A 21905-nucleotide genomic window follows, 5' to 3' on the forward strand; every position below is an offset into this window, starting at 1 on the left:
AATACCCAAATCGCCTACTGCCCATGCAGTAGGGAGAGGCAACCCTAAGCAATCATGTTCAAGTTATGTGGGGAGGCCAGAGGTTCACAGCAGGTCTGGGTTGGCTCTCCAGTTGCCCCTGCATTGGATGCTAGGAATATGTATCCCAGAAATGCTGCAAATATCCAGCTAGCCTCTAAAGTTCTGTGTTGAATGTCTTATGGTCAATTCTAGAACTCATTGTTGAGGATGGAAAAAAAAAAACAGCCAGAAGAATAAAAGCAATGTGGCACCTTCCCATCCTTTGGAGGCTGGTTCACACCTCTCAGCTCTCTTTTTTTTTTTTTTTTTAATTTATTTATTTTATGTGAGTATGCTGTCTTCAGATACACCAGAAGAGGGCATCAGATTCCATTACAGATGGTTGTGAGCCACCATGTGGTTGCTGGGAATTGAACTCAGGATCTCTGGAAGAGGAGTCGGTGCTCTTAACCTCTGAGCCATCTCTCCAGCCCCTCTTAGCTCTAGTAGCATTTGACTTGCTCAGTGTCTCCAACCCTTGGGTCCTGTTGTAAAAGAAATATATGCCCTCAGGAATTTGAAGTCTTAAAGCCCAATTTAAAAGGCCAGCAGGGTTGTCCTCACTTCAAAAGCTCTAGAAGCTTCTTTCCCTTTCTCTTCCAACCTCTGGTGGTTTCCCGAAGTCATTGGCATTCTAGGCTTATAGCATTGTGATTTTAATTTTTCCCCTGTCTTAGGGAGCTTAGGAGGTGTGACCTTGTGGGAAGTGACCTTTGACAGTTAAAACCTCACCTGCTGCTGGTTGGCTCTCTGAGCCCTCGGTCTCCTGCCCTTACACCATGCTTGTCGCTTGCTGCCATGACTCTACTTTGTTACCATGGTCTCTTATCCCTCTGGAACCACGAGCTTCAATAATCTTTTCTTCCCCTATGAGTTGCCTTTGGTCATGGTGTTTTTTCACAATAAGGAAGTGGCTACTACAGAGCCTGTACGAGTGAATGATTCCAATGTGGAGATGTAACTCTGGCTGGAATAATATCTTGAAAGGAACTTGTGTTCCTTATTTTAGCTTACAGACTATTGACAGAACAAATCTCAAGAAACCGGGATTCCTCCAGGAATCTCACACTGGGGAAGGAGGGGTAATAAAGGCTGGTGACAGCCAAAGGAGAAGCTTGACACCCAGGAAGGAGATTTCATACAGCACAGAGAACTTGTCAGCGTATCTTGCTGGGATAATGAAGCCCAGACAAGGATGGGTGGGTAGCACCTCATCTTGTCATACTTAGAGATGTATATCCCTGGCCCTTACTTAAACCTCAATTTCACTTCAGAACCCTGAAAGTGAATTTGAAGCATGTCATTGAATCTCTTTATCATTTTTCCAAAGTGGCCACACTGAATAAATCCCATAGCGTTGGTTTTTACTATGAATTTGTTCATTCTAGTTGTATTATTGAGGCCAGGTGACTAAACCTGACTTCTCACAGCGTAGACTAGGAACACAAGGTCATTTATCCGCACTGACGGCCAAGGGCAAATGGCACACTGGTCTGCTAGAAAATATAGAAATTCGTTCTGAAAAGGCAAGTTGATTGCCAATCAGCCTTTGTGGGCCTGCATCCAAGCACCTCTTAAAAGTCTTGCAGTTTTATAGCTAAGAAGCCAAAAACAAAAGAAACAAAACTCAATGCAAATCATGGTCCAGAACAGTAAGAAGAGGCTAACGGCCCAGCAGATTTGGCTTAGTAAAGTGGGAGACGATGCCAAGGACTTAGAGAACACAAAGCTGGTCTGGGAAGACAGCCGTTAAAGTGCTTGCCCCGCATGAAGAGACCCAGAGTTAGATCCCTAGAAGCCAAATAAATGCCAGGTGGATGTGGTAGCTTTCCTGTAATTTTAGTTCTGGAAGGCAGAGATAAGAAATGAAGCTGACGAATGAAACTAGTCGTGTTGGCAAGCTCTGGGACTGATGGGCAGATCTTATTTCAAAGAGTAAGTGGAAAGAGGCATGGAGGTAGATTTCCAGCATCAACCTCGGGCCTTCAAGTATGTACACGTACATGGGAAAAGAAGAAACAAACTATAGGGATTCGTTAGAAAGCATACCAGTGAGACAAAGATGAATTCCCACCGTGACTCTTGTTTTTGCATGTGCCTGAGGTGAAGTCCTGGTTTGCATCACTAAGAATGGGGACACTAACAGTCTAATCACCATGGAAGGTGTCAAGAAACTCTGAGAGCCAGAGATGTTTGGAGCCTAGTATCTCTTGGAGACCCTTTCTACAGTTGTCTTTTAAGGTCTTAGATACTGCTCTATTGTGAAGAGACACCAGGCCAAAGCAGCTTATAACATAGAGCATTTAGTTGGGTGTTTGCTTACAGTTTCATAAGATTAGTCCATCACCACCATGTTGTGCAGAATGGCCGCAGGCAGGCAGACACTGGAGCAATAGCGAGAGGCCGTGTGTAGACACAACCATGAGGCAAAGAGAAAGCGAACTGGGGCATGTCAAAGCCCACCCCCATTGACATACTTCCTCCAGCAAAACCACACCCATTTCAACAAGGCCACACCTTCTAATTCTTTTTCAAGAGATCTTTGCGGGGTGGTGGGGTGGGGGATATCAAGCACTCCCATATATGAGTCTATGAGGGCCATTCTTATTCAAACCATCACATTTGATATACCTGAAGCAAACAGCCTTGAATAAGAAAATCAAAATGACTAATAAGACAAGTGATTGCTTGACTAGCGAGTGTGAAGAAATTCTTTATTTCTACTTTTTAAAGACCTTGCCATCATATGTTTAAATGAATTGTTTGAGAAGACAGTGCTCCTTTGAAAACACGGTGCATCAGGACAGGATGTAGACAGGGCTGAGTGCTGCTGTGGTTAGAAGCTGGAATCCGGCGTAGCACTACAGGCAGATTGAGAATGGCAAAATGCAGAAACAAGTTGCCATGGAAACAAGCCACTAAATGGAGCGTGGCAGTTCTGAACTTCTGTATCACATAAAGAGAAGGAAATGGGTGAGGCAGGACGTGATGGCATAATCCTGCAATTATAACACTTGGGAAGCTGAGGTGGGGTTGTTTTCAGGTTTGAAGCTACACACACACACAGAGAGAGGGGGGGGGAAGAGAGAGAGAGAGAGAGAGAGAGAGAGGGAGGGAGAGAGAGAGGGAGGGAGAGAGAGAGAGAGAGAGAGAGAGAGAGAGAGAGAGAGAACAGATGACAGACAGACAGAAACTGACAGACACAGAGAGAGCCAGACAGACACACAGAAAGAAGCAGAGACAGAGACACACGGAAACAGAAAGAGAAACACAGTCAGACACACAGAGACAGTCAGAGAGACAGACAGACACACACAGAGAGATAGAAACAAAGACAAACAGAGAGAGAGAGAGAGAGAAACAAAAGAGAGAAACAGAGAAAGACAGAAACAGAGAGACAGATGGACAGAGACAGAAACAGACAGAGACACAGAGACAGACACACAGAGAGAAACAGAGAAGCATAAACAGACCAAAACAGAGAGAAAGAGAGATAGAAACAGACAGATAGAAACACAGAGACAGACAGACAGAGACAGAGACAAACAGAGAAGGGGGGTGAAGAGAAGAGAATATTTCTGGAAAAAAGTTACATCTACACAGAGGTCGGAATGTTGTAGGTCCAGGGTCACTTCCCTGCCTCAGGCTAGCTTTAGTCCCATTTCTTGCCCACCTCTGTGTCAGAACTAACATACTATGACCTGACCTTTTGGAATATATAAATTTAGCAGACCACAGGTTTCCACCAACCCCAAAGCTAAGAAAGCCATCAGGTAGTTTCTGAGGCCAATAGGCAAGTTTCCCCCTCTTGCTGCAACCGTTTCTCTCATGTATTTTTTTTTAAAAAAAATCTTTACTATTACTTTCTCTATATATAAAAGTATAAGATTTCATGAAACTGCTTCTATGTTGGAGCATGAAGTTTGGGGTAAGCTAAATCTGGGTTCCAGGTCCATGGTCAAACAAATTCGGCTTTAGAATAAACTCTTATTCTGTCTTAGGTGAGGGCTGTTACTGTTTTGCTTTGAGTCGACAGTACAAAACATAGAACAAGACAGAAGACATTGTTTGTTAAGGACTGAGAAGTGGTCCCTGTTAATAAAGAAAGCTAATTTTTGCCCAAGTCACAAAAAGGGTTCAAATTCAGAATTTATAGGTATTTTTCAATTGTTAATTTATTTCTCTTTGTAGTGTTAACAGTTGAACCAAGGACCTGGCAGATGCTAGGTTTCCAACTGACTTTCTTAGTCTGCTAACTTATATTTTTATTTTGAGATGTGGTTTCAGTAAATTATAATCCTCCTGCCTCAACTTTCTGAATAACTAGGGTCTGGGGCCTGGTTTGCTGGATACTTTCAATTCGCCTGTTCTCATCTGTCAGTTAACTGACGTGACTAAGAGTGCCCTCGGAATGGCAGGCCCTGGCACAAAGGCTACAGAGGAGCTGACATTCTGAGCAGAGTTTATCTCACTCCAGAGAGCCAGCTTCCCTTTACCCTGTAGCTGTGATCCTACGAATTGCCCCTTCTAGGCCTCCTTTGCCAACAAACTCCACTGTGGCACGACACCTCCCTTGAGGCTACCCTCTGTGCGTTCTAGCCTTGTCCCACAGAATTCACCTATACTGCCTGTCTTACTCACCCTGCTGGTCCACCCACCTGCAGCCTCTTCTCTCTCATTTTTATGCTCAGCCTAGCCTTGGCTTTACTGTGCTTACGTCTGGCTCTGGGTGGATCATGTGACCCTCAGTGTGGATTGATGAAGAAAGTGCCACATTATGAGCTGTCACCCTAACCCCAAGCCTCTGTGCCAACAAAGAAAAGTTCTAGCTTCCTCCAGCGGGGAGGGCAACACCTCCACTTCCTGAAGCCATGGCTCACCTTCGTTTTTTGCCCACGTTTTTCTCTCCAGCCCTTGGCAGTCTCCTGGAAGAAGAGCCCTTCTGTGTGACTGTGAGCTCATTCATCTATTTTCACACCCTCCCCCACTGCTTTCTAATTTCTCTCGTTCTATGTCTGCTCTTACTAGCAATTTCTAGAGCAGGTGACTGAGCATGGCGTTCAGATTGTCATTCTATTGCACACATTACACTGTCATTGCTAGTTCACAAATGCCATCTCTTTGGGTTCTTTTAACAATGTAGACAAGGAAGCAGAGGAAATGTTACTGTCTCCAGTTCATAGATCAAGAAACCAAGGTTCATAAAAGGGAAGTGACTTCCCCAGACTGCATACATCCTGATAAGTGTGGATACCAAGTCCTCTCCAAATAGTCACCTTGCCAATGCTGTGTGTTCTTATTGCAGGAGGCACTGCCCCGCTGCGACTGAGTCTCAGGGTCACCACCATCCACTCTTCCTGAATCCTTTCTTGTTGACAGTTACACCAGCATCCAGTAAAGAATTGCGGTGCACAATAAAATCAAGCCGTGTCTGTCCTCTCTCCTCAGTCTTCAGATCCAGGACCATAACTGCATAGTCTAAAGAATTGTCATTTGTCCTTTGTTGTCTACAAACAAAATGAAACAAGGCAACAGGCCTATCCTCAGAGGCGAACCTCCTTCTCTTCTTTCAGAAGGACCCTGAGGTCCTAGCCCCACAGGCTGAGCTGCCCACTGCACTCCAGGAGGCTGGCCAGGCATTCCCAGATGGCTCCATTGCAATGTTTCCCTCCCCCAGACTCATTTTTCTGTCTTATCCAATGTGCTGTAAACCTCTCCTGTCTCCACATGCCTGTGCCGAGCAGTAAATATTGATCGGAGTGGGCGTGTGCCGTGTTCCTTAAGAATGGAAAACAAGCCTTCTTGCAACAAGAGTTCCCAAGTGAATTATTTACAGTGAGTTTGGCCCCGAGGCGTGAAGCCTCACAGAGTGCTGCAAACCACTTAAGAAAGCAGAACTTGGGGAGGTAGAGGCCAGGAGCATGAATAACTCCTAACTCATTTATCTGAGGTGCAGAGAGACATGCTTAAGAATGGCTGCAGGAACAGGGTTGCCGGAGGAGGGAGCCTGAGGGAGCTGAGTGCACCAGGACAGTCAAGTCTGTGACAGGTCTAGCCGGAAGATGGCTAAGTAGCCACCAGATTGTGGTGACACCTGGTTTCCTGCAGTACCTTCCCAGGGCTTTGCAGTGACAGGGGAATGACACAGGCTGGAGAATGTGCCAAGTGCTCACTTGGCCCGCCCGCTAGGCTCTCTTCCGGTGTGCCCGCGCGCTCCCTTCCGGCTTTGTGCTGGCTGCTCTGTGTGCTTTTGCCTCTGCCTCACCATACCCATAGACTGACTCTACTGCTGATTGCATCGACGCAGTGACTCAGTTCCTTGGCCATGGTCCCTGCTGATAGATGCTGCTATTGGAACCTAAACCACCGGCGTAAAACATGGTGTTCAGAGCTATGAGTAGCTGGATAGGTATTCTCTTCCGGATGGCAACGACTCTGTCCTCTCTGAGATTGTGGGTTCTTTGTGTTTCCTGTTTTGGGGATGGAGAACTGTCTGACTTACATTTGCATTAGAACATCAAATGCCAACACATTGGGCAGTTATTAAGCCCATCTGAGTTTTGATTTTCTCATTGTGACCTTATTGTTAACAGGATAAGGTGATAGAGTCCACACAGAGCTTATACCCCCGGGTGGAGGCACATAATAGGTGGAGGTCTAGTAGGGATTACCATTTAGAATCTATTGAACACTTTTAAGGTTTCATTAGAGAAAAACCCAGAGGCCCTGTGTTCTTCTGGAGACTACATTCTATTATAAGGCAAAACTAAGAAAACAAATAAACACACAGTTTGAAAACCCCCAGCTAATATGCTCTACCCCTCTAGCTTTTATACAAACACCCTTGTCTCAGTGTCCCAAGGCCAGGCCCCTTGCACTTTGTAAGTTTACAAGCACCGCTGATTCACTGTGGATGGCTCTTAAAACAGACGTAGCCCCGGCCATGAACGCACATCATGATTCATTGCTGACTTTGCTTTCATTGTGCAGCACAGTTCTAGCTCACTGCCTCTCATTCCCAAGATCACTCCAGTCCTCCAATGCCGACTCCCTCAGCTCTTTCCTGTGCTGCTCAGTGCAGCTTTGCAGGGGCAGTGGCAACTAAAAGAAAGGGTCTGGTTCGGTGCCCTGCAAACAGCAAATGCTCAATAAACGATGGCAGGGTCGCTCTGTTAAAAACACTAGTCCACAGGGACTAAGCCCCTACCCAAAGACTATACATGGACTGACCCTGGACTCTGACCTCATAGGTAGCAATGCATATCCTAGTAAGAGCACCAGTGGAAGGGGAAGCCCTGGGTCCTGCTAAGACTGAACCCCCAGTGAACTAGACTGGTGGGGGGAGGGCGGCAATGGGGGGAGGGTTGGGAGGGGAACACCCATAAGGAAGGGGAGGGGGGAGGGGGATGTTTGCCCGGATACCGGGAAAGGGAATAACACTTGAAATGTATATAAGAAATACTCAAGTTAATAAAAAAAAATATAAAAAAAAAACAAAAAAAAAAAAAACACTAGTCCACAAGGTATTTTCCAGGAAGAAGTAAAAGGAGAGAATGGGTTTGACAAAAAGAAATCTATTATATTGTGTGCCTTCTTTGGGACCCAGTGTTAGGTATTTGGAAAAGAAGAGGGGGAAGCTAGGTGAAGGAAGGGCAGGAGGGGATGCCTCTGGGCTGACACAGAGATTAGGCCATTGTATCTGAGTTGTACTGCTTAAGAGTAACAACTTAACAGACGTTAGAGTCATCGGAGAGGAGGGAGCCTCAGTTGAGGAAATGCCTCCACGAGATCTAGCTGTATGGCATTTTCTGAATTAGTGATCAATGGGGGAGGGTCCCTCATTGTGGGAGGTGTCATCCCTGGGCTGGTGGACCTGGATTCTATAAGAAAGCAGGCTGAAAATGGTTGGAACTGGAAAAATATCATCCTGAGTGAGCTAACCCAATCACAGAAAGACATACATGGTATGCACTCATTGATAAGTGGCTATTAGCCCAAATGCTTGAATTACCCTAGATGCCTAGAACAAATGAAACTCAAGACGGATGATCAAAATGCGAATGCTTCACTCCTTCTCTAAAAGGGGAACAAGAATACCCTTGGCAGGGAAGAGAGAGGCAAAGATTAAAACGGAGACTGAAGGAACACCCATTCAGAGCCTGCCCCACATGTGGCCCATACATATACAGCCACCAAATTAGACAAGATGGATGAAGCAAAGAAGTGCAGGCCTACAGGAGCCGGATGTAGATCGCTCCTGAGAGACACAGCCAGAATACAGCAAATACAGAGGCGAATGCCAGCAGCAAACCACTGAACTGAGAATAGGACCCCCGTTGAAGGAATCAGAGAAAGAACTGGAAGAGCTTGAAGGGGCTCGAGACCCCAAAAGTACAACAATGCCAAGCAACCAGAGCTTCCAGGGACTAAGCCACTACCTAAAGACTATACATGGACTGACCCTGGACTCTGACCTCATAGGTAGCAATGAATATCCTAGTAAGAGCACCAGTGGAAGGGCAAGCCCTGGGTCCTGCTAAGACTGAACCCCCAGTGAACTAGACTGTTGGGGGGAGGGCGGCAATGGGGGGAGGGTTGGGAGGGGAACACCCATAAGGAAGGGGAGGGGGGAGGGGGATGTTTGCCCGGAAACCAAAGAATTATTATTAAGTATTAAATAAATTAAAAAAAAAAAGAAAGCAGGCTGAGCAAGCCATGGGGAGCAAGCCAGCAAGCAGCACCCCTCCATAGCCTCTGCACCAGCTCCTGCCCAGCTTGAGTTCGTGTCCTGACTTTCTCCAGGGGTAGACTCCAAATAAGTCCTTTCCTCCCCAACTTGCTTTTTGGTCATGGTGTTTCATTGCAGCAATGGGAACTCTAACTAAGACATTAATCTTTAAGCATGAAAATAATCTCAGCTACTGCATTTCATCAATAGAAGGACTGAAACTTAAGATGTTTATATGTCTTGCTCAGCTGGTTCAAATGCAGCGTCTGTAACTTTCCAGCCTTTGACAAGTCCTACACTGCCTCTTCCTGTAGAGGAGAAGCTCGCCTGCCGAGAGGTGGCTGCCTCCATGCTTCATCTAGCTTCCAACTGGATCCCTCTTCATACTGCTCATGGTGTCCACATCCTGGCCTTCATGCCCACTAACATCCCCAGGATGGCTGAGTGCCCTCATCTCGTGCCTGGACTTGCACCACTTTCCTTTTCATAGCTTCCATTCTTCTGCCACCACTAAAGGGTTGGTATTACCAGATGTTGTGAACTTCAAGGAAAGGACAAAACGGCCTAGGCTTTCTGGAAGCCATTTTTATTGACTCATCACAATGCCAGCAATGGGCACTAGTGTTTGCAAACTGTATAGGGCCTCAGGGTATCCTGTGTCCATTCTTGGTTTTTTGTTTTTGTCTTGTAAATGAAGAAACAGAGGTTTAGGAAGATCAATCAAACTCAATAGGAAAAGGAGCTTTGTCTCACAGGCCATCTGGAAAATACAAAGGGAATCCCATATGCATTTTTGAAGACTTTGCTGAAGCCCACGGAATCCTCTAGTTATTTCCTTCTTTCATAGAGAGCTGTGTATAAGACTCCAGGGTTGGGGTTGGGGATTTAGCTCAGTGGTAGAGCACTTGCCTAGCAAGCACAAGGCCCTGGGTTCAGTCCCCAGCTCCAAAAAAAAAAAAAGAAAAGAAAAAAAAAAAAGACTCCAGGGTTTGTGTCTGCCTCATCGAAGACTCTCTCACTTCATCTGTATCCACTGAAGCATTGGGTGGGAAGTCCTTTACTTCCTCTTATTTAAAAATTGTAAAGTATCCACTGAGTGCCCATCACTGACTACACACTGTGCTGGGTTGGAGGGAGGGCCAGTGAGCTGGACCAGCCCCTCCCTGTAGGGGTTTTCAGCTTCTGGAGGGAGTGGGGAGAAGTCAGAGATGTGAAGCAAGCAGCTATCTCAGTCCCTCAGTGAGCATGCTTGGGGATTGGCTTCAGCATAGTGTGGAGTCCACAGTCTGGGGATGCTGACCTTACTTATCTAGGATGACACCATGTTAACTACCCACACTTACCCTCCCTTACACTCAAACCCACCTCTTGATCACTTTTGTCCCCTAATGGGAAGTAAATTATGTGTGCTGTAAGAGGTAAGACACAATGGTGGAGTGGATGCTGGGCCCTGCTATGGAAGTGAATACAAGAAGGACCAACCTACTTTGGAAAGCCTCCAGGAGATGGTGAGATTTCTAGTGAACAGTAAATGATGTGTGAGAATTGACTTCTGGGTAAGAAAGCAGCTTACTCACTGGCAAAGGAGTCTGTGTTCTAACATAGACCTGCCTTTGTTGAGCAAAGTATACAGAGGAAAAAAACAAAACATTTTGTACTATCTTTTAACCAGAGGGAAAAAAAGGATTTGCAGTTTAATTGAGCTGAAGATTTCTCTTCAGGTACAGCTCACCATCCTTTCTTCTGTGTGTTCAGAGCAAATGACACTGAGCTCCGACTACCCTTCCTTAAAGGGACCACATCCTCTCCTGAGCTAGTATGCCAGAAAGTGTGTGGGTACATCCAAAGAGAAGCCCAGCCTTACTGCACAGAGGGACCAAGACACAAGAGAGGGTTGGGGAGGAACAGATCAACATGATATCCTCATGTGATGCCAGTTCCACTTAATTCCCTCAAATCCTGAATCCATCCATGTGATTGGATATTTTGCCTCGGACTCATTTAGTGGTCGAGTACCAGATCTGGTTTCTTGAGACCCATCTCGGAAATTGGCTTACAGGTAACACTGACACACAAGAAATTATGTTCTCTCATCAAGACCAATCCTCGGGGTCCTTGTCCTATCCACTAGGTAGAAGGACACACATGGAACTCAGACACTAGCCTGCAGAATGAAGCTCCAGATGTTTATTAGTTGCAATGAAATGTAAAATCACTGATTTTTAAAACAAACATAAACATTAAAACAAAACAAACAAACAAAACCTTTACACCAGAAGGAAATCTTTAAAAACCCAAAGAAAGAAATCTAGGGTAAGGAGAGATGGCATTTGAAAAAGGAATCTTCAATGAATCTTCATGCAGACGTTTCATCCCAATAATGTTCATTTATATCCTCAATCTTCCACAGCAACAAAGGCAGGGTGAGGCAGGCTGCTATTGCTTCTGAGAGAAAAATCAAAGAGGCCTAGAGCGATGATTTTTCCTAAAGGATCTTGGAGAGTTGAAATGGCAGGTGCTTCTCCAGGGCTTGGCAGCATGGTGGGGAGGGGAGCCTGGGAGCCTTCACTCTGCTTTTGTTTTTGAAGAGAATAAAAGGCACTCAGTGTAACATTCTCCCTCACAAAGAGACACAGGATTCAAGCTTGTGCCAAGAAAGGTTCTAATCAAAGTAAACACTAAGCCCTGGCTCCCACAAAAGCTCCAAGTAGCGCACGATCACATCCAACACCATTTCTTTCCCTTGCTAATCTCCAGAATTTTAAATATAATCTTTCTGAATCACATGAATAATACTAGAAATGTGGGAATGACAGAAGATCTGAAGCTTGAGGCTGGTGGTGTTAAAAAGAAAATGACAATGTTCAACAATGAGAGAGCACACTGCGTGTGGGAGACAGGTCTGCCTTGTCTCGGTGCTGTCCAAATTCCCGTGGTCACAAAGCTTAAGCAAGGACACACAGGCCATCAAAGCGGAATGTGTGCAGTGCCAGAATAGGTAAAAAAAAAAACAGACCTGAGTCCAGCATTGATCCAACTGACACACACATATACCTCCATCCACCCGGTCAGCATCTAACAGCAGTGTCTGACCCTTAGACAATACCCTGTGACATTTGTCCTCTCTAAAGTTTATGCTTGAGAAATGTACAATCAAGTTCCCAAGAAAACAATTGATTTTGTGTTAAACTGTACTAATGACCTTTGACCCACAGGAAGTAAACTGGACATGCCTGCTGGTGTAAGACTCCCAGATTGCTACGTATAGAAGCATATAAGTACACATCACGAGTATAACCATCAAATGGCAAAAATTCGCATTTTACTGAGTCAGTGGAAGTGACCTCATGAAGACAACTAGAACTGTAGCACTGTCCTTTAATACCGATTTGGCAGAGGAACAACAGAAAACAGGAAGCTCTGTATGTCCAAAGACAACACGAGACTGGACAGTGTTTCAAAGTCTTGTTGTGAAATCTACACTCTTCCGGAAACTCCGTGTCAACACTGCCAAATACTTCTAGAAAACTTTCTCAAAAACTTGTGTAATTTTCCTTTATTTCCTCAATTGTATTCATTTGTCTATGCATTCTAGATCATAGAACACAGCTGCATTTACAATACAAAATTTCATCTTTTTTCCACATGAAGTTCTACTTGGTTTTCAAATATTGACCATAGAACATGCTTTTAGTACAGCAGGTAGGGCTCTCTGCCTGAACAAGCCTGCTGCTTTGCACTCAGAAGATTCTGTTGGGCTCTTGGAATACTCTGGAAAATTCTACAGAATGAATCTTTAGCTAGCTCAAGGCCAATTCAACGTTCCAATCCCCAAGGCCTTTATCAGGGTTCTTCCACTTTGAAGCTGTAGGCTCTTCAAAGGCATGGGAAGAAAGAGGCTAATTTTACGTGCTGGTCATCATATGCTGATACTCACTTCCTCACTCCAGAACACTTACTTTGCACTTGCTTAACCCCAGCATCCAAATCAGGAATGGCCCTGCATCCTGGTCCCAGCTGTGTCGTCTTCTTTTGTCTCTCTGGGTTTCAATGTGATGACTTCTCCCTTGTAGGGCGCACGCTTCACCGGTATAGGTGTGCAGGTCTGAAACAGAACACATTCATACCTCTCCTGTGCTTTACTAACTTTGTAAATCCCAAGCTACCCTCTTGAATAGCTAAGTTAGTGTGAATCCTGAGAGCAATAACTCTATCACCCTCTTAGCCTCGGTCTCCCTCTGGGTTGTCTTCTTGGCTAGTGTTAATCTGCATCACAGAAAAGACCCACTAGGACTGGGGAGATGACTCAGTAGGCAAAGTGCCTACCACTCAAGCTTGGGGAAGCTGCTTGCAATTCCAGCCCTAGCCAGGCAGAGACAAGGGCTCTCTAGGACAAGCTGACTAGCTAGACTGATCAGTGAGTTCTGGGTTCAACTGAGAGACCTTCCCTCAGTAAATAAAAGTGACAGAGTAACAGAGGAAGGCACAGAGGTCAACTTTGGGCCTTGACATGAATGACATGTGCACCTACATGTGTATAACATGTGTCTACACACATTCAAACACCCATAGACACAAGCAAAAAAGTCCTAGGAAAAAGAAAGCAAGCCAGGAAATGTTCCACTTGGCCTCACGCTCTAAATCCCACACTATTCCCCATGGCCCTCTCGCACATTCCTGAAGTGCATTTGGAGACCCAGGCAGTGAGTGCCTCTGCCTCTGCCCTACCCCTGTTCTAGGTACACGAGGGCTTTGCTTGGTCTCCATCACGGCCTTCCTTCATTCTGTCCTAGCCTCATCTCCAAACAGCCAGACAGTGCCAATCTTCCCACACGTGCCACTCAGATGATGCTCTGGTCACTTGGAGATTTCACATCTGAAACTTTAAACTTCCCTAACCCCATGGTCTCTGACTACATCCTTCATCTCAGTTCTTTATCCCCGCGCTTCTCCCACTTCAGGCTCTAGCTGCCACAGTAGGCGGAACCCTATGTAGTTATCATCCAAATCAGGACACTTCTGAGAGTGGGAAAGGTACCTGACATGCAAGCAAGCCAAGATTTTCTCACACTCTCTTTGCACCCTCTCTTGCCTACTACTTGTAGGTCTTGCCTTTCTCTCGGCTCTTCTTGGTTAACCCATGGTGCATTTCAGGGACTGCTCTGGGGGAACACACATTTGTTCATGCATTTGTTATGACCTGGCCCTTCCCAGACTCTGCTCCATCTTCCTCTTTCTACAGCACTCCCTGGACCTTAACTCTCTTGTTGTGCTCCCCTGTTATCTTTCTGTGTGTCCTGAGCATCTTTGAAAGACGACGCACCAAGTGTGCTGGCTCCTCCCCATTCATGGCAGGCTTGTTCAAGAGCAGTGATTCTCAACCTTCCTAATGCTGCAACCCTTTAATACAGCTCCTTATGCTGTGGTGATTCACAGCCATAAAATTATTTTTATTGTTACTTCATAACTAATTTTTGTGATGGCTATGAATCATAATGTAAATGTCTGTGTTTTCAGACGGTCTCAGCTGGTCCCTGTGAAAGAGTCATCCGACCCTCCGAAGGGTTGTGACCCACAGGTTGAGAACTGCTCTTCTATAGGCTGGCCAGATGCTCTAAATATCCCTTCCAGGGATCCCAGCTGCAGCCTCAGGACCTACCCTGGAAACCACAATTCAGGCTTTTGCACAGGCTGAAATGCAAGACCTTTTCTTTCCGTTTGGTCTGTCTTTTATAGCTCAGCCCAGGTAAACACCAGACCTGAAGCAATAGTCCTCTCTCCTGTGGGGACTCTTGGGTACACATGCCACTGTGTTCTACAATTGCCTTTGCCTTGTCTGTCTCTCCCAGAAGACTGAGGCTTGGTAGGTTACTCTGTTGTTTCCTAACGACAAATATAGACAATATGCTGAAAACATGAGGAAAATTGTCTTTGGAGCAGAGTCACGGTGTTTTCCAGATAAGCCCCCTTTCTTCTTGTGAGACGGTCTGGTCCACAGTGACTCCATTTTCCCCAAGTTCCTTTGTTGTACCCATCATGTATTACTTTCTGGGCTGTCCTTTCTTGCTAATTAGCTGCAGTCAATGCCCAGGTCTCAGGTCACCTGGAATCTAATAATTGCTTTCCAGCTGTCCAGTCCCTGCCCTGGCCAGGCCTCTGGACAGCATGTAGTCTGGTAGTCCCACTTTGGTCACAACATCTACGTCTCTGACCTACCAGACAGGTCCAGACTGAGGTTCTACTTTTATCTGCCTCACACTTTGGATGGACAAGGCTTGACTTTCTACCGGAGTGAGGAGGAGACGGAGGCCACTCCTACCCACACTGCTACCTTAGAAATAAATTGACTCTTCTCAAGTGTCTTCTTGTCACCCTACCCTGCACAGCCTTCACACTGTTGGATGGGTGAGCAGGAATCCATGACAATGAAGGTCTAGCCTACAGTTTCCCAGAAAGTTTAACCTTTTGATATTTTCCCTTCCATAAAGGTAGGTAAGCTCTGTCTTAACTGGACTTGAATCATCCACCTTCATGTGCTGGGGCTTGGTAGATTACTCTTGATAGATGTTCCCCTGACATCCTGCTCTGTGTGCTTCTCAGGGACTCAAGGGATATTCACTGCGACAAAATGGCACTCACTGTGCAGCACTGCCGAGGTGAACACTTGTTTTCTAAGTAAATGTAACCTACCACTTTTAGCAATTTGAGTCTTGATCCTCTCCTCTAGTCACAATGACAGATTTCCATGTGAAATATGAGATACCAGCCTAATACAGAGCCCAGATTCAGCGGGACCAGGCATCGGTGCTCAGAGAATACAGTATTGGTTCACGGAATCCATCCCAATGTCCCCTGCTGAAAGGATACTTAATTCCCAGCAGATTTTCAATGAAGCATTAGATACATGGGCCTGGGTGAAGGCTGAGATGATCCGGTTGGACACAGTGAGTGCATTCCGATTCCTGCCTTAGAGACTTGTCCTCTCATTTGCTCTGCCTCGAAGGCCAGCTTCCTCCAGCTCTTGGGTGTTTTGTTTTTTACTTGTTCTCTGAAAGTTGGGCTCCCTGCGCATCAGTAAGACCGCTCTTTCACTACCATCTCACAGTCGCCTCGGTGACCTTGGACTTGGGAATTTAAATCTATATTTGGTGACTCTCAACTTGATCTCTAGCCTTCATCTCTCCAATTCCATCCACAAAGCTATAGAAAACCACAGCAGAGAGGTGTGAAAAGGTGAGTCACAAAGGAGGACTTACGCACTAGGAGCTGGAGGTGAAAGAGGTAGGATGGGACCAATCACTGCTGGCTTCCTGTGTCCCGTATCCTAGTCCCTTGAATCTTCCTGACAATCAACAGTGTTTGTGAAATGAAGGGAGGCTTCCTGGATATTGGACCCCTGAGAACTGTTTATCATTCTGTTGAGAGCAACATTATTGAAAATTATCCAACAGCTCTCTCAAGTTGCATCTCAAGACACTGGGGACCTGAAGACAGTTACCCCACCTGGTACAGGTCCTGCTGTCTCTCTGAGATTTGGCAATCGCACTTCAGCACCAGTAGTTTCCATCTCAAGAGTACCGTAATCAAATAAGATGGTTCGAAGGTAAGCACACGTGAAAGGTGCCCTAAGTGCTGCGGAAAGCAAAATTAGCCCCTCGCTTAATGAAATATGGGTGGATTATTTTAGCAGATGAGAGTTCAATTTGAGTTCACCATATTTAATTATGATTGTCATTGTGATGCATTAATAGAAAGACAAAAATGAGAATTATATGCAGTGCTATGAATAGACATTAATTGCAATCATCATTATATCTACATAATTACAGAAACGCTTTTTGGTTAGTTGATCAGGGGAAGAGGAACATGTAAATTGATAGAAATGTGACTGTACTATCAACTGAGAGAGAAATGAAGCGATGCCAGGCTTTCTGAAGATAGCAAGAACAATAGAAAAGGCCCCTTCAACCTCAATGGAATGACTGGTACCATGCCACCCACAGAGAGCAAGATGACAGCCTCCATAAAGAAGTTCAGCCCACTCCTGGTGAAGTTGGGGGAGGGAGGTTGGCCACATTAAGCTGAGCCACCCAGTGCTTTCCCATGAGTCATTATAACATGAGCAGCCCCTGGGTTCAACAATAAAAACGTATGTGCTTTATAATTCTTAAAATGTGGACATGGAACCCTCCCACCTTGGGACTGGTTTCCTCTTTAAGTTTGTTAGCAGAAGGGGACGTGAGCTGCAGAGGGAAGACTGAGAACCCATGGAGAGATAGGCGGGGACTGAGTAGGGTTAAAACTTTATGATTAATGTGCTTTATAGTGAGCCTCGGTTTCTTAATCTATAAAACAGGACCACTACCATTATCTCCAGGGTTGTGAGAATTAAACTGTGACACCTAAGTGATGGGTAATAAATATCACTGGCTGGACAATGTGAATGGTTAGGTAAAGCAAAGGGAGAACACAGGTCAGATGCCCCTCGGAAGCTAGTGTTTTGTTTTATATAGTGTTTATATTTTGAAGTGTTTTGGTTGGGCATACCTAGCTATAAAAATGGACACTCAATGTTCCCCAATGTTTCAAGCCAACGCTTAAAATGTTTTTGGACTTTGGAGGATCTCAGTTCTCAGAGAAATTGCCTTTCATACAGTAGTGGTCTGGCAAATATTAACAGCAAGCCCCCTCTCTCTTTCCTCTGTCCTAAACATCCCAGTTGTAGTGGCTGTCCGTTCCAGTGACTGAGGACAGGACAGAGATGCACCACGTGCCTCTTTCAAGCCAGATCAGCTCCAGCAGATGCCCGCCTTTGATGCTTGCTAGCCATCAATCGAGGGAGTCAGGACTGGATAGAAGGTGGTGACAGGAGCTAAATGACTTCCTCATACTATCACTGTGAGAGAGGCATTGACAAAGTGTGATGTTGGGAATGGAAAATACCCATTTCAAGGACCCGGTCAGCCATCTGCTCGTTTCTCTTATCTAGAAGGGAAATTATGCTGCCGAGATACAAGCAGTTTAAAGCTGCGGCAGCGGGATCCTGAAACCATATATTTCTCCAGGAGGTGTCTGATTCCTCTCTAGAGCACAACGTGCCCACATTCTCCAACCCTCCAGAAAAGGTTGCAGTTGCTAATAATGGGGAGACAGGGGAGACAGAGAGGGAGAGAGAGAGATCTCAAGGAAGGCTCATATTTTCAATTTTCATTGAAAATTATTCTTATACTCTAAATACAAAAAAAGTCCAGGGATAAAATGCATTTGAAATAAAAAAGCTTTTGTGTTTGGTAAAAAATTAATAACATGTAACTTCACCCTTAGGAAACTTGAAATATCTAAGTTTCTGCTGCTTCGGTCTTTTCTTTTATTTCTTTCGTTTCTCTTTCCTTCCTGTGAAAGCTCTTACTTGAGTGGCTTTGAATGCAAATTTTAAATTCTTTTTTATTGAAAAGTTATGGGAAAGATTAGCTGCCCATATTCCAAAATAATAATTTTTTTTAAAAAAATTGCCTCCCCTTCCCTTCAGATTCATGTCTTATTTGTACTTAAAAATTTTAAAAACACTTTATGAGTATAAATATTTTCCTACATGTATGTCTGTGTGCTGTGTGCATGCAGTAGAGCATGTCAAGTCCCTGGGAACTGGAGCTGCAGATGGTTGGTTATCTCTCACACAGGTGCTGAACCATGGCCTCAAAAACAGCGATGCACTCTCTTAACTGCTGAATTGGCTCTTTACTTTATTTTTATTTTTTAATCATTATGTGTGTGTCACATGGGTGAAGGTGCCCACGGAAGCTAGAAGGCTGCATCAGATCCCTTAATGCCTCTATGGCTTCTCTCCAACTCCTGAACAGGCTTTAGTTCCTTGAATATTCACCTCACTGTTCTGTCACAGTCAGCCTTCAGGAACACTCACTCCTTAAATGTTAGAACTGCTTCCTCTTAGCACACAAAGCATCAGAAAACTCTTGGTGTCCTCACAGTTAGCACTTGTTACCTGCCAGTGTCAACATTACTAAATTAGCCCCACAGCAAACTCAATACTATCTTAAACACTGGCAGTGTAGGGGCAGGGAGTGGCTCAGCACAACAGGGGCCTAGGCTCTGTTCTAGGTGGCCCCAACCATGAAAAGATGGGGGGAGATAGATTTGTGGTATTTGGGAAGAATTTAAAGTATTTAAGAGCACTGGTTTACCTAAGCAAAACCTTAGGAAATTATTTGAAAAGTGGAGACATTTTGTGTAGAGGACTCTGGGTGTCCCTAAGTCAAACAAAATCACAATCCCTTAGATCAGAAATCAAAGAGGCCACAAGAATTATACAAAATGAGGGCTGGAGAGATGGCTCAGCAGTTAAGAGCATTGACTGCTCTTCCAGAGGTCCTGAGTTCAAATTCCAGAAACCACATGGTGGCTCACAACCATCTGTAATGGGATCTGACGCCCTCTTCCGGTGTATCTGAAGATGCCAACAGTGTACTCTTATAAATAAAAATAAATAAATCTTTTAAAAAAGAATTAAACAAAACGAGCTGGAAACCAGAGAAGTCTGGGGGGAGGGAAATACATATTTGAAAAGTGGGAAGAGGGGAAGTTCCTGAAGGAAACCATGCATTTCAAGGACTTGGGTTGAGGGTCCCGAGGGGTGGGGGGTGGGATGAGAACATGAGTGAAGCCTGCTGGGTAGAGAGCAGAAAGCATGTCCCCTGAGGCCACCACAGCTCTGGGTGACTTTGTTAGTGCAAACTGAGAGTACAGAGTTGCCTCCCCACCTTCAAAATACAGATTGTAGATTTTTCCATCTAAAAATTTTAAAACAGTATTTTAGTCCATTTCGTGAAAATTAAAAAGAATTTAAAACTGTATAAACTAAACATGAAAAACGCAAGCTAAACGAAGACGAAATACTTTTTTTTTTTATAATATAATCACTGAAGGGTTACAAAGATTCCTAATCTTTGTTACAGAATCCGTTATCAAACTGAGAAGTCAAAGAGATGGGACTGACCTTTATTAATTCTGGCATTTCAAACTCTTATTTGATAGTTAAGGTGTTTAACTTTCAAGTGGAAAGGCAGACCCTAAGGATGAAGGGACCTTGCTCTGGTTGTGTTGCCAGGACATGGGGAGGCAAGGGAGAGAACATATTCCGATCTCACTTCCTCAAACGCCTCCCCTGGCGGTTACCCTCGGAAACTTCCTTGCAAAGTTTTAGGTAAGGATAACACATTTTTCATGGCGCAACTGCTGCACTAAGACTCATCATAGTGTGTGGTCAGGTAGGCCACGCCCTCCACAGCAGCTCCCAGCCAATGGCTGGTGCCATTAAGAGCTAGCAGCCTCCAGAGGTAGCTTAAAGATTCTCCCTGATCTGACCTGTGTTCCCCACTTCCTGTCTCCTTGAACTGCGTTTTTGCCTCTCAGTGTTTCCCCACTTCCTTTAACTTTCTCTCACAGGTGTCTCTGACAAACCCCACTCTTGATCCATCTGGATGCCTGCGGAGTGGAAGACCCAGACCTAAATAAGGGTGAATAGGTTGCTCAAGGCCCTACCCCAAAAAAGAAAGTGGAGAAAACTTTGACACACACACACACACACACACACACACACACACACACACACACACACACGTCTGCAAACCTCCTGCTAGGATTTCTTTCATTGAAATATGATGTGCCTGTTCTCTTCTGGTCAATCTTGACACCCCAAGACCATGTTAAACACACGCTGACATAGTGCAACCTCCATGAACAATAAATAACAAACATGCCACCCAGGGTGAGTAGACCGCACTGGTCACTGTGGTGGTGTGCTCACCTGGTCTCGCTGCTTGACTCGTTTGTAAATGAACTCAGCGAAAGGTTGTCGCGGAATAAACTTCCCGTGTCCTGCTGTGACGTCGAAAACGCCTGCTTCATACACCACTCTGCCTCTTGAAATAGTCACCAGGGGCACCCCATGGCAAACCATGCCCTCGAAAATGTTGAAGTTAACGGCCTGATGATGTGTTTTGGCTGAGATCGTCCTGTGTGTGTAAAACCAGAACAGCCCCAGGTCATCACTGCCTCAACGGAGACTACAGAATGCTACAAGAGTGCTGACTTGGAAGGAAACTTAGCCAAAGATCAAGGCTTTATCTAGAATCAGGAGACTTCCAGAACAGAACAGACCTCGGACATTTTACTGCAAAGTTATCATATTCTTGAAGAGGAAAACCCAAGAGACCCCTCTTTACGGTGACAAGTGGAGATAGACTGAGGTAAGACAATGTCTGCCGTATTGATTTTTAAAAAGCATTTCAAAGAACAGCATCCCCATCCCGACTTTTTAGTTACAAGGCATGCACGCACAGATGAGCACTCTGGCTCAGTTCTACAGGATGCTGACGATGATGACAGATGTAGCTGATGCTCTCAGTACTCCGTCCCAAATCCCATTCTCACTCCTGCCTTCCGGGGAAACTACTATTTGACAGTTATTAAATTGAACTTGGTAGTTACCAAGGAAAGAAATACATTTGGAAAGATTTCCCCTGTTCAATGACAAATGAGAAATTGGAGAAGAATGGGAATAGATACATTAAAATAACCACTTAGCATTTTGTATCACATTCATTATCAACCCCGGTAGCTTATTTTAATTTTACTTTTTACAAGGACAGATAAAACTATGGATTTGCTGAGGGCAATTTGTTATTTTGATGTAAACAGTATGAACAGACTAAATGGCTAGTTAACTGATACATTACCCCACAGAGCACTTTTTTTTCTTTTGCAAATAATACTTTATATCTACCATGTGAATGTTTCTCTATTGTAAAGACCCAGGAGTGAAATTGCGGGTCATATGGTCTTTGCAAGCTACAAGGAAGGCTCTTACGGGTGAGGGAATGTGGAAAAGATCACTGCTGAGGACAAAGAAATACAACTATAACCAGAACTTCACATACTGATCAGGACGGGAGGGCTGGCTCAAGTGTCTAGTTACTTACGAAATAGGAAAATGAAGACATCAGCTATAGACTGAGTTATGGTGAAATGTGTGTTGGCGAGAAGAGATTAAAAAGAAAGAAAAACCAACAAGGAGTCAACATAGAGGAAAGCCAGACTT

General features: G+C 44.8%; 2 protein-coding genes across 3 annotated transcripts in view; one reads left to right on the plus strand and one right to left on the minus strand.

Annotated features, from left to right (window-relative positions):
- Dcstamp (dendrocyte expressed seven transmembrane protein) overlaps window positions 1–276 on the plus strand; it is a 33077-nt gene extending 32801 nt beyond the window's left edge. The window contains exon 5 of the mRNA XM_087555306.1: window positions 1–276. This exon is cut by the window's left edge and continues 2382 nt beyond it. The gene's annotated coding sequence lies outside the window, so the exon portion shown is untranslated.
- Window positions 277–10953: 10677 nt separating this feature from the next.
- Dpys (dihydropyrimidinase) overlaps window positions 10954–21905 on the minus strand; it is a 78505-nt gene continuing 67553 nt past the window's right edge. Inside the window, exons 8-10 of one of the 2 annotated variants that reach the window (XM_087558939.1) lie at window positions 20613–20820; window positions 12748–12893; window positions 10954–11358 (exon numbers count right to left, since the gene is read on the minus strand). In XM_087558939.1, the coding sequence (XP_087415065.1) occupies window positions 12777–12893; window positions 20613–20820 (325 nt within the window). In that variant the 3' untranslated portion in view covers window positions 10954–11358; window positions 12748–12776. 2 annotated transcript variants of the gene reach the window in all.

Source organism: Rattus norvegicus, chromosome 7 (genome assembly GCF_021556685.1).
Source record: "Rattus norvegicus strain SHRSP/BbbUtx chromosome 7, alternate assembly SHRSP_T2T, whole genome shotgun sequence".
In the NCBI taxonomy this organism is placed as follows: domain Eukaryota; kingdom Metazoa; phylum Chordata; class Mammalia; order Rodentia; family Muridae; genus Rattus; species Rattus norvegicus.